Source organism: Poecilia formosa, unplaced genomic scaffold, assembly GCF_000485575.1.
Source record: "Poecilia formosa unplaced genomic scaffold, Poecilia_formosa-5.1.2 Scaffold237, whole genome shotgun sequence".
NCBI lineage: Eukaryota > Metazoa > Chordata > Actinopteri > Cyprinodontiformes > Poeciliidae > Poecilia > Poecilia formosa.
The window spans coordinates 956,696-974,707 of NW_006800176.1; the positions used below are offsets into that span (position 1 = coordinate 956,696).

Here is an 18,012-nt window from a genome sequence, read left to right on the forward strand (position 1 = left end):
CAACGCACAGCTGGTAGAGCGACGCTTCAATGACTTCAACCAACACCAGGTTACCCTTCTCACATTATCGACTTTGTCAACTAAACAAATCAAAAGCGAGGCCTTGTTTGTGTTGTGTAAAGCTGATTCTGATAAGTTACAAACAGCTGCACCTGTTAAACTTATTCACTGCATTATTCAAGTGAAAAGTTTTTTTTTTGTTTTGTTTTGTTACAGATCACTGACCAAGCGGTGAAATCTTAAAACAATGTGACTGAATTTTGTCTTGGCCCAACAAGCAGCTGACTTTTGCATCTTATCAAAACCTGTGTTACCACAAGAAGAAGATTCAGAGAGAAGTTGTCTACTCCTAAAACGCTCTGAACTGCATACCGCCCACCAAAATATTGAATATCCCTTTAACGTCCCCGTGCATTTCATCGTTTTTGAGATGACTCTGCTGAACCTCTGCCTCAACACAGATTCACGCATAGTTGCATGTTAAGACTAATGTGTAACCAGAGAGGCAGAAGAAAGTGTAGTCGATACAACCATCACTGTCAGGAAGGCAGAATAGGTTCCTCGTAAATTATTGATATTTCCAAGTAGCAGGATTGGGCCAAGACAGATGATGTAAAATGGCCTTAATGGAAGGACAAACATTACATTATTTTTTGTATGGCATTTGAAACTTAAAATGTAATAAAGGCGGTATTTCACCATGACAGATGTTATTCCAACATGAAGAAGTGCTGGTTTAATAGATTGAAGAAGCAGATATTAAATTCTGGTTGTGGAAGTGAAGCAATAACATCATGACTGTCAAAAAGCAAAAGGCATTCACCATGCAGCGCTCTCACTGGAAATTTTGCTTCCGTTAGTAAGCCAAATTAAGCTTCAGTGCTTTTATTTAATACATGATAGCCAAAAAGTAATAACTGAAGAGGAAAGTAAAATATTCAAATGCAACTCATTTGTTTACATTTCTGTGATTGACAGAATTTTAAAAAACATATGGAAAAAAGAAAAGCTGGGGTTAAAGTCAAAAATATTCCCTGCTATTGACTTATTTCACCAAGGCTTTTGTTTGTAGCAATGCAATATTGATTAGTTTTATTATTGGATTTGTAATAGGTGAATCGATATTTTGCTGAGAGGTATTGCAATTTCATTTGAGGAGAGTTACAACTCTGCTCTGCAAAATGCATAAAGAAAGCAGGGATGTCACAGAGATTTAGGTACATAAAGTTTGATTTTGAATAATTATGTATTTATGTTATTGGTCAATATGAGGAATTCAGTGTTCACTGATGATCATAAAAAATCAAAATAGATGGAAAAGTTTATATTAATATTTTAAAGGCAAAAATTGGAATTTATGAGGTTTTTTTTTAAAGAAATAATCAGAATCATGCAACAAAGTCCACAGCTTTGCAAATGCAGATGTCAAAACGCTACTGCAGCCATGTGTGAAAGTGTGCATGACACAGATGTTATCTTCACTGACGCCTTGTGGGTCGAACAGCTGAGTTTCTGTGACATTTATATAACACTAAATATGTTTGCAAAGTCGCAAAAAGAGGAAAAAGGAAACTGAACAAAACTTTTCCAAAATTTTGGAGGAAAATCCGAGAGCCAGTGTGCCAAGTTTCTAAACCGACCTGGAAACCAGACAGATGAACGACTTTTACAGAAACTCCTGGTGGTACTGCAAACAAGTATAGAAAACAAAGTTATACATCTTTTGTCATGTCAACTCGTTTTCTTTTGCTTTAATTCTTAAGATTGGTCAGTTCAGTCCAGATCATAATATGCTTTCTGTCAGAGAAAAACAATAATTATTTCAACATGTCCTTTTTTTAATAGGTCTACAATAATAGTGAACCAGGTTACATAAATAAATAGTCTTGATTACATGATGCAAGCTATGTTTACACATAGAAATAACCATGTCAGTCAAGTTATTCATAGTAAGGATGGTGGTTTCAACTGAATTATCTGCTTACAAAAAGAAACATCGAACACAAAGTTTTCAGTAAAGTTTCAAAAACCAGTGTAAGGTTTAAAATGTTACATCTCCACAGACAAATCAAGAGTATAATTGAGTATCATCTGCATAAGGTTGCCACTCAGTCTGCTATTAGACCATTATTGCTTGTAGTCACAAATGTCACATTCATAGGAATCGACTGGATTCGTTTAGTGGTCTGATATCTGACCTGCGTTGGGCGAGTTTTGTGTAACAAAAGCTGCATCATTTGTAGCTTTGGTTTAATTCTAAACTGATGGGTTTCATGAAAATTATTGTGTTTTTTTATTGGTCCAAAAAAATAAAAAATTCATACAATATCTGGAGCTTTGTGATGGTTCTCTGAATTTACATTCACTACCCACTTTATTAGGCACACCAGGCTAGTTCTAGGAATGACAGATCAAAAGTTGCTGCAGATTTGTTGGCTGGACATCCTTAGTTAAAATTTCGACAATCCACCATATCTCAAATGAGTTCACCACTGTGAAGAGAGTCTAAGAAATTAGTTTGAGATTGAGCTTTATGACACGGTACAGTTCCTTCTGGAAGATGGCTACACTGTGGCCATAAGGGAAAGAGGTGGTCCTGCTCAGGGGGATTGTTGTGTTTAACAATGCTCAATTAGCACTAAATTGTCCAAAATGTGCCAAGAAAACATACGCACCAGTTGCAACCTTAAAAGTTGAATTCCTTCTACACAACTAGACTATTCACTGGAAATCCCAAAGATAGTTGTGAGTGAAAGTCCCTGTAGATCATCAGTTTCTGTCCCATCTGGCACCAAAATCTATGGTAAATCCAAAGTTATTTAAACCATCTTCCCTCCCCTTTGCAGGTTATTGGTTTGAACTCAAGTCGTGTTGAAAGTCAACTAGATTCCTAATAGCACTGAAATGCTGCCAAGTCTTTTCCTGACTTATTTGTGTGAGCAAGCAACTGAACAGATGTGCCCAAAAAGGTGCTCAGTGAATGTATACATGAACTGTTATTGTTATATGGTAAGTCATGTTTTAGTTTCTTTTTCCCTGCACCATTGCTCTTGGGTCCAAAACTAATTTGGTCACTAACTGCGTCTTCTATCCCAGGACCATGCACCCTGGACACAGTGTAAAATAAGCACAATTCTCATAACAAGCCTGTATTAATTACCTTGGAGTACCCAAATGAGTTCCTGTGGGCATAATTTAATCACAAGACAAAAACAACACAATAGATCTTAAAAAAAAAAAAAAAAAACTATATAAAAATACTTTAAAACCGTCAACTTTTTTTGTCCAATTTGAAACTCCCAAGGTGGATGACTGTGCAAGAACGCAGACTAAACAGGATGCAAATGCAAAATGATCATAGGAGAGGAACTCATTATTGGCACAGTATAATAAAATCCAGCTGAAGGATGATAATAACGGACCCAAACAGGCCTGAGGGATTCCATTTTCCACTCTCATTACCCTGTAATGATTCAGCCAATCGTGAGCTGAGGTGAATAGCATGTCAGGTCCAGGAGAAAAGGGTCTTCTTCCTAACGCTTTTGGACACAAATCAGTGGCATTCGATGATTTCTTGCTGAGGCATCAATGACAGAGGCACACAGCAATATACGTCCTGCGAGGGATCAGCGCTGTCCTTGGCTGTTTATCTAAATTGTGGCGGTAACAGGAGATTCATTATTTGTGAGAATTGACTTTGGCATAGAGATGTATCGCCTAAACGGCCACTAAAGGCAAGTGAAAACTCAGTATTAGAAAAGAATGAATTTACATTGCAATGATAGGGGGCCCTGGTTTACGATTAAACTTGTAATAAGTTTCTAGTTTGTAACTGGCAGTGAATCACAGTTCAAGTCTGGGCAATAAGAACTGCTTCCTGGGATGCATTTGAGTCCGATTAGTCAGTGCAGAGGACCGAAGCAAACTTTGTATATTAAACTTTTTGGATACATCCAACAGATATAAGCATGTTTCTTTATTGTCGATAACCTTTTTCTGACCATGGCTAGTAAGTTACAGATTTATATATATATTTTTGTTTATTTAAAAAAAAAAAAAACAATATTGATGAGCAAATTGTCGAACTTTGCATAATTTACTGTAACATTTTTGGCTGCTAGTAGGACTTTCATGTGGTTGAAAGGGTGTTGTTGACCCAGTAAATGTTTCTTCAAAAACAAAACAGAAAGGTGCATAGTGATGTAGGGTTGAAAACTCAACCTCTTTAGATTTATGAACTCTAAAGTGAACAAACATGGGGATAACTAGAGCACAAATCAATTATTTTGGAAAACAAAAAACACACACATTTATCCCACCACTGTAGTTTCAGTATGGATTATAACATCCCTCATGATCTTAACTGAATAGTTTGGTTCTTTCATAGTGGGGTTACGTGAAGAGTTTAAGAGTAGTCTTTACCTCATCATAACGATTGTACCTTGTGATAACATCCTATCAATTAACAAAATCTATGATTTACTTTCTGTCTCGGTAAGGTTCCCTTCACTCCAGACTAAGCTCACACCAGAGACTTGCCAGTCTGTACAGTGTTGGACCCAGTTAGCATTATTACTCGGGATACAAAGGATTCAGAAAACCATAGTAAGACTGAAACCGATGGTGTCAAATATGTATGTACTAATTTTATAGACTGATAAGAAACTCAGAGAAGATGTGACACCTGTGGCTGTAAGTTTGCAAGAAAACAATGTAAAAAAAAATCATATTTGATGAGTACTAAAGGCACAGCAGGATTATCACTGCCTACTGAAATGGAGATTTTACCTGACTCAGCAACCTTCTAACAGTCATGTAGGGTCTGGAGGCCATAAGCCAGTCTCAGTCTGGTGTGAATGAAGCCAAAGGATCAGTTCTTTCTGTGTATGGTTACTTCTTCAATCTGAATTTGCTCTGATTGCTGTCTACTGAAAACCAAACTATCCTTTTAAGAATCTTGGGGTTTTTTGTGCATTACATTTTCACTGCTAGTCGAAATGCCGGTAAAATTATAATTTTCTTAATACTGTCAGCAGTCCAATCATAATATTTTATCTGAAGTATGGCTTTTACCGTTGTCGTAAGGTAGTCAAAAAATTGTCTCTTTTTTGTTGTTGTTATTATTTGTGCTTCCCAAAAAGTCGATAAAGATATCTTGAAAGGGACAATGAAGCAAAAAAGTCTAACAGTTTAAAAGGAGCTCTGGCACATTACGAAGTTACGGTAAATAATCACAAATTAAGTTCCAATGTCTGATGTCTAAAGCAGTTCCCTGAATAACAGTTTTAAACCATCTGACCTCAGGTTTATATTGTATGAGGAGAATGGGAGGACACTGAAGAATATATTGTTAGCTATGCTGTGAAATATGCTACTTTACTTTTACTTATCTGTGCAACTACACCTGTGAGTAGAAACATCTCTGTGTTGTAGAATCAAACGTCATTAGATTCATATATTTTGGATGCTACCAGCTCGCTCAACATTCATACATTCAGATAGTCAAACTTGGAAAAAGAAGAGGAACGTGTTCCTGTGATCGTGTTCCTCGTTCAGTCACTCCTGCTAGAACAGTTTGATTAAGATCACAAGTTTGAGGATAGCCTAGATCTCACCTTCATGTGGTCTGTCTCTGGAAGGCTCGTTATTGAGTCCTTTTTAGGTGGTAGCGTGTCCCCCTGACCTGTTCCCACGCTACCCACTGCCACCCCTGCTGCAAACCCATGCGCAGAACCAGGCAAAGATGCTACGGGGAAGGCCCCCACTGACATTTGGTGGGGTAGTACCACCCTTTGAGGTACTGCACTCCGAATGCTTGCGGGGCCCATTGGCGTCTGAGGGGGTCCGATAGAAGTGGAAGAAACTTGTATTGACTGGGGTGGACTGGGGACAGCTGGTTGCACCCCCTCATGAGGCAGTGAGGGCTGAGATGCTGACAGGGCCCTGACATCTTGGCTCAGGCTGCCCAGGTGCAAAGAATGGGTGCTCTTATGCATGCTGGGCCGGTGTACAGGACTGGCGATATGCTGCTGAACTAGAGATAGCTGGGAGCCTGATATCGGACCGGTCAGCGCACTGGATCCATACTGGAATGATCGTCCTCCAGCAGCCAGTGGACTCTGAACGGTGGGGCTGGCCAAGACTGGAGCAAAGGCACCGGAGGCAAGGAGTTGCGACTGGAGCGGAGAAGCAGAGACCGGGCTGGATACATTCGGCATCACCTGGAATCTCCTCACCATCCTAGGAGACTGCAAGGGCCCTGCTCCTACTGAGTTTCCTTGCATGGGGTTACAAAAATTCATCGCCACGGCTTGCTGCAGGGTGGCGATTGCCGAGTCTCTAGGCTGAGCGGAGGAGCCAGGAGGAGCAAAGATCCCGCCGGGGAGCGGAGGGGTCATGGACATTGCCCTTGGCAGTGGCACATCCACTTGCTGAACCATCTCCCGATCATATTTGACTATCTCCTGAATCATCTCATTCTCATGGTTGTTGAAAACACCGGAGTTGAGATCGTGCTGAACTTTGTGCATCAGGATTGAGTTCTTCTTGCCTGCAAGACATGAACACAGAATATTTATGTGTAGTTGAAGTTTATTCTGTGTTGCAACAGAAGAGAACATTAACCTACATCATTGTAGCATGGAAATACATTGCAGGAGTGTCATGAAGGTGCAACGCCAAAGTAAAGTCCATGATACAAAGAGCAATCCAGCAGTTGTCATTCCAAAAGTATTTTTATAGGCCCAGGATGTGAAGGTATTGATGGTAATTTTGAGGCAGTTGGACAGCAGATTTCATTCCTGAAGTCAACCTTCGGCGACTGTTATAGTAGATGGCCTAACAGTAGCAGATATTTATAGCATCACTATAAAATTCAAGACATGCGATGCTCTGTAACAGATAGGTACAGTAGCATTGCCAACAGGGGGATGTTAAAAATGTCCTCTGAAGCAGTGATGAATAAACAACGCATGAAGTATTCATAGAGTAGGTGGAGAAAACTCAAAACAAAAGACAGCAAGAAGTCTTTTATCTTGAAGCAACCTAGCCATGCAAAGTTTGGGGTCACAAATTAATGAGTATGGGATCTAGAAAACCTCTTCAGAAATTACATTAAATTACATTAAAAAAAATAGTTATTGGTAAATGTTAACTTGTCTGTAGATTATATTTTTAACTAAAATTATCCCATAATAGATAAAAGTAACCAATACTTAGGCTGTTCATGTTTTCTTATATGGAAATTGTACCATTTACTTACTAATTATAGCGTCAACAAAGAGCGGGAGTAACCAGTATTTTCTACTGTCATCTGTGGAACAGAAGCAGAACGGCACATTTGGGAACCACTGATTTAGGCTTCCTCTAAACACGCAAGAGTCGGTCGTGAACCTTCAACGACCCAGCTGGGGCCTCAACAAATGTCAAATGTAAGTTTGGTTTTGGAGAATTTAAAGATCAAAATGAAAGGAGGTGACTGTGGAGTAAGTTCCTTGCGGAGCAGTTTACAAAGCTGTACCAATTAAATTCGTGAAAGCAGGTGTGAGTTCGAGCAGAGGGTCTGATAGGGTCAAGCCGCAGCTGTGGCGATTAAGATAAAAGGATAATAGGAACTAGCCAAGACACTACCAATTTACTGAGATGGGCGTTAGAGATGAATGTGTCTGAGTTTCCTATCAATTAGCAAGTACAAAGTGTGTTGGAGACGAGGCCAAGGAGGCCAGGTGCTTTGTGAGAACGATACTTTGAGAACTGAGGAAAGGTCGCTAATGGTGAGACGAAGCACCCAAACTAAACATGCTGGCTGTTTAAGAAGGAGAATAAGGTTCAGATGAAAATCTAGATTTTCCATCCATCCATCTATTACGTTTCACTTAATCCAGGATTGGGTCCGAGGAGCAGCAGCCTAAGCAGAGAAGTCCAGACTTCACTGTCCCCAGTAATTTGGGGCAGCTCCTCTGGGAAAATCCCAAGACCTTCCCAGGTCAGCTGAGAAACATAGTCCCTCCAGAGTACCCTAGGTCTTCCTGTGAATGTCCTCCTGGTGGGAGGTGGCAGGAGCCCCTCAAACCAGCGGGGCGTCCAGGATGCATCCTGACCAGATACCCAAGCCGCCTCTACTGGCTCTTCTTGGTGTCTCTACTCTGAGTCGCTCTCGAATATCTAAGCTGCCCACCCTGTCTTTAAGAGAGAGCTGGATACCATGCGGAGGAAGCTCATTTCGGCCGCTTGTATCCACGGCCTCACTCTCAGCGTCACTACTCAGAACTTGTGACCATAAATGAAGGTGGAGATGTAGGTTGGCCGGAGAATTGAGAGCTTCACCTTTTGGCTTAGCTCTTTCTTCACCACAACAGGACAGAACAGGGCTTGCATAACTGCAGACACCACACTAATCCATCTAACAATTCCCATCCCCATCTTTCCCTCATCCGTTTCTTTCTTGTAAAATGTGGGAAGAAGGGGAGAGGGATGAATGGCTGGGACAAAGGCGGGATTTGTACATTTTGACATGTTAGCCTTCTTAGCTGCATCCCAATGATTTAAAATTTGTCATATTTTAGATACTATGAGAGCAAACATCAGGTAGACTTGAATTGAGTTTTGTTGTTGAGCTTCAGCAGCACATATGATGTGTTGTGTCGGTGGCCGTCAGCTTGGATCTCTTTGCAGAAAACGTGCTAGAAAACTGAATAGAAAGGTTAGATGTCATTTCAACATCAAGGTGAATATGTCTTATTCTGCTCTGGTCCATATGGTTTTTGTGAGAAGCAACACTGCAAGATAGTTGCAAGATAGATCTTAATTCTTCGACCTGGCGTATTGCATGGACTGAAAACTGAAAATTCATGGCTCACAAATGGTCATCTTCCTAAAATAATGGACTAAGTAATTTTTTGCTAAAAGTCATTTTGGCAAAACAAACCACCCCCTTTTCATTGCCTCAAGATAACTTGGGCAAGAAAATTGCTTTTAGCAAAAAATTACTTAGGCCATTATTTTAAGAAGGTGATGAAATGTAACCTTAGTGCTACACACTCTTGTAAAATATGGAGCGAAAGCTAAAGGAATCCACACATAGTGTACTGTCACCCATAGAAAATTGGCAAATCCTGCTGTCAGACTAATACATTTTTAATCTTACACCATACAGCCATGTAAATGTATAGGTGCTAGAGGTGCTGGAGGTGAAATTATGTAAGATATAGTAAAAGATGAAGAGGTTATGCTGAAGTGTTACTAGTTAATGTTGTGCATCACCATATGCCATTGAAATGCAAGGTTGATGTGCAAAGGTGTGATGAAAAGCAGCTTTTCTCTGGGCTATTGTGATAGTATTTCTTTTCATACACCCGAGAAAACTAAAATTAAAAAGAAAATGTAGTCATTTGCCTGCAAAGGGCCTCTGCTGAGGAGTGATGAAATACAACTAGATGCTTTGTGACTGATAAAAGTGCTCTATAAATAAAGCACTCTTTCATGCCACAATTGATTAAAACTAAGATTATGGCTCTTTTGAATGAGTTGGTTCGACAAAGCTGCCTCATTTCTAGAATTTAATGGAAACCTACAGTATAAACGTGCCCTTTGAATCACTGCTTTCACAACAACACTTTCCTGTCAAGTATTCTGCCGCTGTAAAATAGCTTCTTCGGCTCAAGCCTGCAGCTTATGAGTGAGTGTTTCTGGTAGACGTCTGGTAACCATTAAAATAGAAGGACACATATTGCATCAGCAATATATCAGACATTCGCCCCTTTCCACAAACACTTAATTTATCTTTATTTAAAGGTACTGTTGACGAAACAAAAAAGAAAAGCACGTGTGACTACCGATTGACTCGCAAAATGCACGTGAGGAGCCTAGAGGAACTGTGTGGCTGCTGGTTATGCCTTGAAACAGACGCGCAGGTTTTCCCCCAAATAAGTGAGCTGTCAAACCGAAGGGGTACTCGTGCACAAAATTTGGTTGCTATGGCAACACCTGACAGGTGGCGGCAGCGGAGCTTTTGGTACACATGTCAAATGTGGTCATGCGACAAATAGCAGCACAGCTGACCTCCAGAAGGAGTTGTTCACATTGTGAAGAAAGATAACAGAGTGTGTGAGTGTGCATGTGTGTGTGTGTGTTTTAACTTTGGAGGGAAATATTCACTGAAAGCATTGAGACATGACAACATAAACAAAGAATGTCTAAGTGTCACTTCCCGCAATGCTGTCACAGTTGTCAGACAGACCAGTGTTTTTGAAACAGACATCTCATAAATAAAAAAATACCTCCCATCACTGCATTTTATGAATGAATCTTATGGGATCAGCTTACTTGCTCTTTCTATATTTGTGTAAAAAAAAAAGATAATTGACCAAAAGTTTGTTCGAGTAGACACATTCAGACACAACTAGACTTAATGCATCTAACAACTACCAAAAAAATGGCTGGTGTTATGGACTCAGATCTAAATATTAATGTAAACTCACCAAATAGGCCTGGTATCATTTTAAAATTAGTTCCAAATTAAAGGATTTCTTGACAAATAAAGAGACAGAAAATCTTCTACCCACTTTTATTTTCCCCATTAGATTATTGTAGAGTTGTTTTTTCACTACATACATTTTAGGATTGTCAATATGATGTACATAACCATATTGAACTGACACTTCTACACTGAACGACCAATTACTGCTGATAAAAATGAACGCTAAAGTCTTCCACTGCTTCTGTTCGTCCAACAACATGATGGCCTTACCTATCCGGTCCAGTCGGTCGATGGCAACCGTCTCAAAGGCCCTCCTCATCATGGGATACTCTTCCAGCACTTCATTGAAATTGTCCACCGAGAGAGAGTACAGGCGGCAGTAGGTGTCAGCTCGAACACTGGCTGTCCTTCTGCCTCGGGTCAGCAGACAGATCTCTGGAGGGGAGAAAAAAGGGAATATAAACGCATGACTAGAAACCAGAAAATTGCCCAGACTGACAGATTTTAGGCCGTCAGGAAGTGAGAAGGGCTCCGAAAGTGAAGCACCGCATTGAAACAAATCCTAACCTTTTTTTTCCCCCGCTGAAGAAGAACGAAGGCAGTGAGCAAATATGTGATCCAAATCGCAGTGATTTTCCGTTACAGGAGTTATGCATAATTATTTTGACCAACTAACAAAAACGTGTGTTTGCACTGCACTGACAGCTGTGTTAAGGAAGCACTAAATTTAGAGATGTGCAGCTAAGCTTCATTACTTCACTTGTTCCTCCTCCTTTCCTTCAGTAACTGTTTTTTTTTTACCCGTAGCTCTACTTTTTTTGAGGGCTGGGGCTGACTGTTGTCTTGACAACCACATGCCCTCCTTTTCCCTCGCCTTTAAAGGTTGACCTCCTGTGACTCTCAGCGGAAAAGGGAGAGAATAACAAATCAGAAGAATACTCCATTAAGAAACTAAATAAAGGTTCTGCACTAAAATAAACCGTGAGTGCCTGAGGTATTTTGACATCATTTTATAAACACAACCCCACTCACCATTAGCAACCGGATGATCGTCCAAACAATAATCTCTCTCTTAGAGGTTTGTTTGTTCTTTTTTGGAAAACGTGTGTTGTCTCTCAACAGATGAGGAGTTTGAGAAAGTTTTGTATTACAGTAAAGTGTTTTAGTAAAACAAAACACTGAGCAACAATCTGGTATTACTTATTTGTGCGTAACTCTTCCATCTTCTGCTGAAAGAACTATATTGTAGATTTACTTATTGCTGAATAAATCAAATATATTCTCTGCAGACCGTCCAACTGACCCATCTTTACAAATTATAGCACACAGGGTGATGCATTTCTCTGATGGAAGCAAATGAGTTTCTTCAAAATCAGTCAGATGCACAGCTAGGTTATGTGTTTGGTTGGTTGAAGCAAAGTTAAATTCAAATTTGAGAACTTTTGCTTGCTGTAAGCGTTCAGTCCTTTGCTTCATGGAGCTCAAATCTTTTGATCTACAGGAAAAATCTAGACTGATAACCTTGGGAAAAGTATCAGCCCAATTCAAGCTGACCACAATTAGTAAATTCACTAAGGGTTGTTTTGCAAAATGTATAAAATGTAATTTAATTCAGTTTGTCTATATAGTGCCAATCCACAACAAATATCGTCTCGAGTCACTTTAAAAGTGACTCGAGAAATGATTGAAAATGATTTCAACGCAGTCATACATGCATTGCAATTGATCTTAGTTATAAGTTAGTACATGAAGCTCAGCTAACTATTCAAAATAGTTAAAAAATTTTCTATCCAATTGTGGATAGAAAACTGTGGATAGAAAGCACGTGTAATTAAAAACATAATCATTATGGCTCATTTCCCTCAAGGGATAAAATATTAAAAAAGTTAATTTAAAATTGCAGTCAAAAATTTTTAATCTTAGATTGCCCTATAAGAGTGAATTTTCACATAAATTACACATTTAATGCAAATAAATACACTTTTTTTATGTGATAGAGTTCGTACAAGTGTCGGTTCTCATTTACCATCATGAAAAAAAAAACAAAAAAAAAAACAGGATACCTTATTTAAATGTTTAGTTTTTTAAAGAAATGGTCACATACCTAATCTCCTTTGTTGTATTTTGAAACAAAAGTGATTTATCTGCACTTAAATACCAAAATGTAACTGTGTTTTGATGTGAAACAAAATATACTTATACAATAAGTTTGTCAAATGAGGAAAAAGTAGGACACCCTGTCCCAAAGTGCAGGAAATGACTTTAGTGAGACGCTTCCTGTGACAATCTACCCGTCTCTGAACTTGCTTGGACGGCCACATCCAGGTGTGTCGGCAATTGATTTGAATGCCATCCATTTATGGAATATTTTTTTCCCAGATATTCTCTTGGGTACGGTGCACCTCAGGGCCACCGTACTTGGGACCTCTTTAAAATCTATCCCACAATAATGAGTGAGAACGTTTTGGCGCTCCACTTTCTGTGTGAGTTACTGTTCGCAAACTGGCCAAGACATAATTTCATAAACCCTCACCTGGGATCTTTGTGGTCTCTCATAATGCACGCATTTGCATATTGCCAGCATCATTAGTGGCCAACGGGCAGTGCGTTGAAAGGATAATAACGCTAATGAAACCACGAGGGCTGAATAAATTGTTCATACCACCAGGTGGCCAGTTGTAGTTCACAGCGCCATCCTTAAAGACGACGACGAATGCAGAGAAATACTGGAAATTCAGAGTGGACGTTAACAGGAACATGAATTTTCATGAGCACATCTCGGACCCATTACCTTTATCCCTCTACCAGAGGCTCTATGTTTTGTTTTTTCGTGCAAGACCAAAACATTCAGAAAACAATGTTATATATAATATATTATATACACTGCTCAAAAAATAGAGGGAACACTCAAATAACACATCCTAGATCTGAATGAATGAAATATTCTCATTGAATACTTTGTTCTGTACAAAGTTGAATGTGCTGACAACAAAATCACACAAAAATCATCAATGGAAATCAAATTTATTAACCAATGGAGGCCTGGATTTGGAGCCACACACAGAATTAAAGTGAAATGTTCCCTTTATTTTTTGAGCAGTATATATAGAAAAGTAAAATATATGATATATAAATTAAAGCCTAACCCCAACCCTCAGCTTTGCATTATCTTCATGTAGTCATGGCAGGTGAACAGGATATATAGCACACTGGGAACTAAGAAAGCAAAAGTTCTATTAAAGAAACTTGAATCCAGAATTAATGGATAGTTTTCATATTTTGAAGAACAATTGCAGCAGCTGTTTTGGCACCTTTTAGTGTGAAGGATTTATAGCTGGAGTTATTTGTAGCATATGGAGATGTCCAATTACTGGCTGCAGATTTTGATATGGCCCATATGGGCCGTTGAACAGGGAGGCATTAGAAACAAAGGGCGGTGGTGCAAAATAATACAACTTCACCTGCACAAATTTTCTATTGCTTTTTGGAGTTTGAAGAGTTGTTAATACGTAGGTATTGTTGTTGTGGCTCATTCTGTGCAGAAAAGAGCAACCTCCTCGCTCCGATCTTATTGATGTGTTAGGATGACCAAGTCAAAGTCCAAATCTAGAATCTGCTAAGATTTAAAGATGGATCTGTACAGATGCTCTACATCCAATCTGGTTGAGCTTCAGTCATTTTGCTAAGGTGTTTCTGCTAAAAAAAATTCAGTACTCAGCGAAAGATTTGAATTAAAAGGCAGCATCTCTAAAACATCAATATTATTAAATAATATTATGTCATAAAAAAACTTCTTAGTAAGCTTAGAAAATGACCTTAAATCTAAATCTGGGGACTTGACTGAATTTAGACTTAACTAACTCTCCCACCTACTTTCCATAATCTGCTGGTATCTACTGGTAATAGAGGACACAGGTTACATTGTCGCATTAAACTCACCATTTATGCACACTTCCACAAAGTGATTTAGTGATTCTATCCCACATGGTACATGGTGATCCTGCTGTCCCTCCAATCCAAGGATAAAAGTGACGTATTCTTTGTTGACAGGCACAGCTTATAAACTCCTTTTATCAGACATCACACATGGCTCCATAGACACAGTTCCTCTAAGCTAATTAGTTATTTTTAATTGGATGTGCGTGCACAAGAGCATGCTGTGCACTTGGGTTAATGCAACAGTGCTAAGGGCATCTTTCACATCAGTGAACTCTGATCTGCTGCAGTAAGGACCCGATGCTAACAATTCAGCACACAGTGTTTAACTACAGGGTGTTAATAAAAAGGTCATGTGACCATCGGTTCAGAGCATCTGCATGTTGGGTAAAGTCAGGGAAGAATCATTTAGTATGAAATCAGCTGGAGAAGGCTAACGTGTTAGCATTTCAAAATGACAGGGTATTGTTTTGTTTCACAGCAAAGTATGGAAATATCAATTTTAGGCGCAGAGAATTCAGAAAGCAAGCCAGAGCAATAACGATGCGATAAAGCGACGCACCGCCAAAGTAGGAGCCGTCCATGAGCTTCATGCCGATGCTCCCTTTGGTCAGGACGCTCACCACCCCGTGCTGAATGAAGTACATCTTCTTGCCAATGGTGCCTTCTCTGATGATGTAGTCTCCTGGCTGGAAGACTTCAAACCTCAGCTTGGTCAGCATGGCTGTCACAAAGTTCGGGTCGGCGTTGGCAAACAGCGGCATGGAGGCCACCAGCTTACGGCAATTGAAGTTGACAATTTCCTAAGAGGTGAAGACGGAGAAACTGAGACCATAACGCATGTGTAAAAATGCAACAAAACTGAAACGGTGCCTTTACTGAATCACAGTTAATCCTCTAATACATTAAATCACAATTGATCTGAATTAGATCTACCTGGTACATTTCAGCTGTTTCCAACATTCATTTCAGCTAAGCAGAAAAAAACAAAACAAAACTATTTTTTGATGAAAATTCAAGTCACACATGGCTTCTGCATGCCTTTGTATGCATAAAAAGAGGAATATTTGCAGACTTGCACAAACAGAAAAATATATCGTGGCTTAGGGTCTTTTTAATGAAGATGCCAGAGAAGTGTGCAGCTTTCTTTAGCGGTTGATCCACCTGTTGCTGCGCACTGCTTACCAGCTGGCTTAAAAGACCCAGAAGCTGCTTACAAGCTTTCTGTTTGAAATGAAAGAAATCGCATCCTGTTCTGCATTTTTATTTTGTTTCAGATCAACTTGATCTTTGAATGGGGTTTTGAAAAAAAAACAACAAAAAAAACAAAATCAAGAATGACAGATTGTCTCACAGCTACAAACAACCTGTATTAGGTCCACATTTATCAGAGTTTATACCAGGAATCATCATTAGGCCATTTCTGGTTGACTAGGGTTGAGGTCGGGCATATTGCCAACTCTTTCTGTAAACCTTAAATATTTAATGCCAAACATTATCCCAGTGTGAAGCAAGTTATAGAAACTTCTCTTGGGGTGAAAAAAGTAAATCTGATTTAGTTTTAATTAAACGCCTGGAAACTGCGACCGAATAACAGCTCAAATCCAAACACTTTTGGTTACATTACCTTAGCACTGAATATTCAGCTTATTATCGTTCATCTACAGCAATTTGAAGTTTGTTTGAGTTACTCTGGTCTTGTGGCTGAAAAACTTTTTTTTTTTTTGTTGTTGTTGTTGTTTTTGGATATGTGGGAACAGACATCTAAACAGCCATCAACCTATCCATAGAAATAGTATGACTTTTCTCGTACTTCTCTCAGAGGCTCGTTTAGCTCCTCCAGGATGCTCTCCTCGTCGAACATCTTCCCTTGGTATCTGTGCTCGTAGTAATCGTGGATTTTCTGTCGGAAGTCAGCCGGCAGTTTGTGGAATGACATGTACTGCTCCACTTGCTTGTACTAGAAGATGGTGAGAGTGGGGAGAGGTTGAAAAGAGGAAAATCAGATGGATGGATCAATGTGAACAGGGATTAGAGACACAACTGTCAGCAGTTTGAGAGGTTTATCTGGCATTACGGCCATCTTGCCTCAGTACGTATAAGGACTTATTGCCTTCCTTTGTTTAAAGATTACTTATCATTGTTTGTTGTGTTTGGAAGAATAAATATGGATTCTGTTGACTATCAACCAATTAAACTAAATAAAAAGGAGTAATTTTTCTTCTTCAAACTGCTTATTTTAATCCAGAACTTTTGTTTATGTTAACATGTGACACGATCACTTTAAGCTGAAAATGAATGAAATAAACAAATACATAAAAATAAATAAGTAAATAAACCTTGGCCATTTTGTTGAGGTTTTGATTTCAAAATGAAGTTGCTATGATTTGCTGGTTCATGGTCAAGTTGGTTAATTAGCTAATCAGCCTTCATGCAATTATCTCTACGCAACTTCAGCTTCAAACCATGCAGCCTGCGCTGAAACACAACATTATGCATCAACACTCATCAGCTCTTGCTTTGCGTTTACCAATGTCAGCATCAGTAATGACATAATTTTTTGAACATAAGATAGAAATGTCTTAATGTTACGTTTTATTTTCTGATTTAGAACTGGGAAATTCAGATTTCATGTGACAGACATTAACTGAAAATTGAGTAGATTGTGAAATAGATTCCTCTCCCCTTAAAAAAAAAGCTGTAAACCATACTTTTCCCCTTATTGATGAGTTCAATTTCCTGCTCACACAAGGGCCGCATGACCCAGATGTGTTATGGAGAGAGAAGCTATAATAAAAGTGTTAAGGAATCACGACAGCGCTGTGAAGCCCGTGAGAATTTATTCTGCTTCCCTGTGTTTAGAGAAATCAGCTGTGAGCTGTGACTGTACATGGTAATCACAGACGACCTCACAATTTCTCTGGATGGCGGTGACATGCACGAGTTCTTCTTCTTCTTTCCTCTCTTCTTTTTCACAGAACAAATGCGCATTAAAATATACTGATGATCCTTCTTTTCATACATGCAAACAATCCATGATCGGATATATTTCATCGCTGTTGGCAAGGTTGTTTTTCCTGTGTGTGTCACAAGTCGTTACACACAGGAAACACAGCCACTGGCCCTCGCCCAATGGCTGCTGGAATAGGACCCAGAACTTGAAACCTTGCAAGAATAATCGTGGTTGGATGGATGGATGAACAGAAAGTTATTATTCTAGTTAATGTATTGATGTTCATAGGAAAATGAAGATGTGTCTTATTTATGCTGGAGTTGAAAAATACATCATCTATGTATATACAGCCTTGCAAAAGTATTACTTTCACTTGAACTCAGCGGCTGGCTCCAGGACCCTCCAGTGAGCAAATCTCAGTGGAGGGTCAAATTAAACTCAATGGATCACATACTGACCACAGTTACTTTCATCCGCATCAAACGGTACCTTAATGTCTAGCTCTCCTAACTGACCATATCACATTTCAAGCCTGAATACGTTCTGGAAATAGCATGCTGCTTAATCTACTCTGAGGCTTCCAACATCAGGGGAAAACTGCTTGGTGTCTGTGTGTGTGTGTGGGGGGGGTGGGTGTGTGTGTGTG

At 39.3% G+C, this 18,012-nt stretch overlaps 1 protein-coding gene across 1 annotated transcript; it reads right to left on the bottom strand.

The window, feature by feature from the left end:
- Window positions 1-1,726: 1,726 nt before the first annotated feature.
- On the bottom strand, window positions 1,727-16,470 carry LOC107838300 (potassium/sodium hyperpolarization-activated cyclic nucleotide-gated channel 2-like). Its single transcript, XM_016680254.1, has 4 exons — window positions 16,227-16,470; window positions 14,976-15,216; window positions 10,748-10,912; window positions 1,727-6,550 (listed from the first exon to the last, which is right to left on the bottom strand). Exons 1-4 carry the CDS (start codon window positions 16,350-16,352, stop codon window positions 5,586-5,588), a joined length of 1,497 nt encoding a protein of 498 aa, XP_016535740.1. The 5' UTR covers window positions 16,353-16,470; the 3' UTR covers window positions 1,727-5,585.
- Window positions 16,471-18,012: the final 1,542 nt, after the last annotated feature.

Excerpts from the sequence above, each read along its gene's own strand:
- LOC107838300 (XM_016680254.1), bottom strand. The coding sequence starts at position 16,352 with ATGTCATTCCACAAACTGCCGGCTGACTTCCGACAGAAAATCCACGAT. Across the intron at positions 15,217-16,226 it reads TAAACGAGCCTCTGAGAGAA|GAAATTGTCAACTTCAATTG; the intron begins GTACGAGAAAAG and ends TTCACCTCTTAG. Across the intron at positions 6,551-10,747 it reads CGACCGACTGGACCGGATAG|GCAAGAAGAACTCAATCCTG; the intron begins GTAAGGCCATCA and ends CATGTCTTGCAG.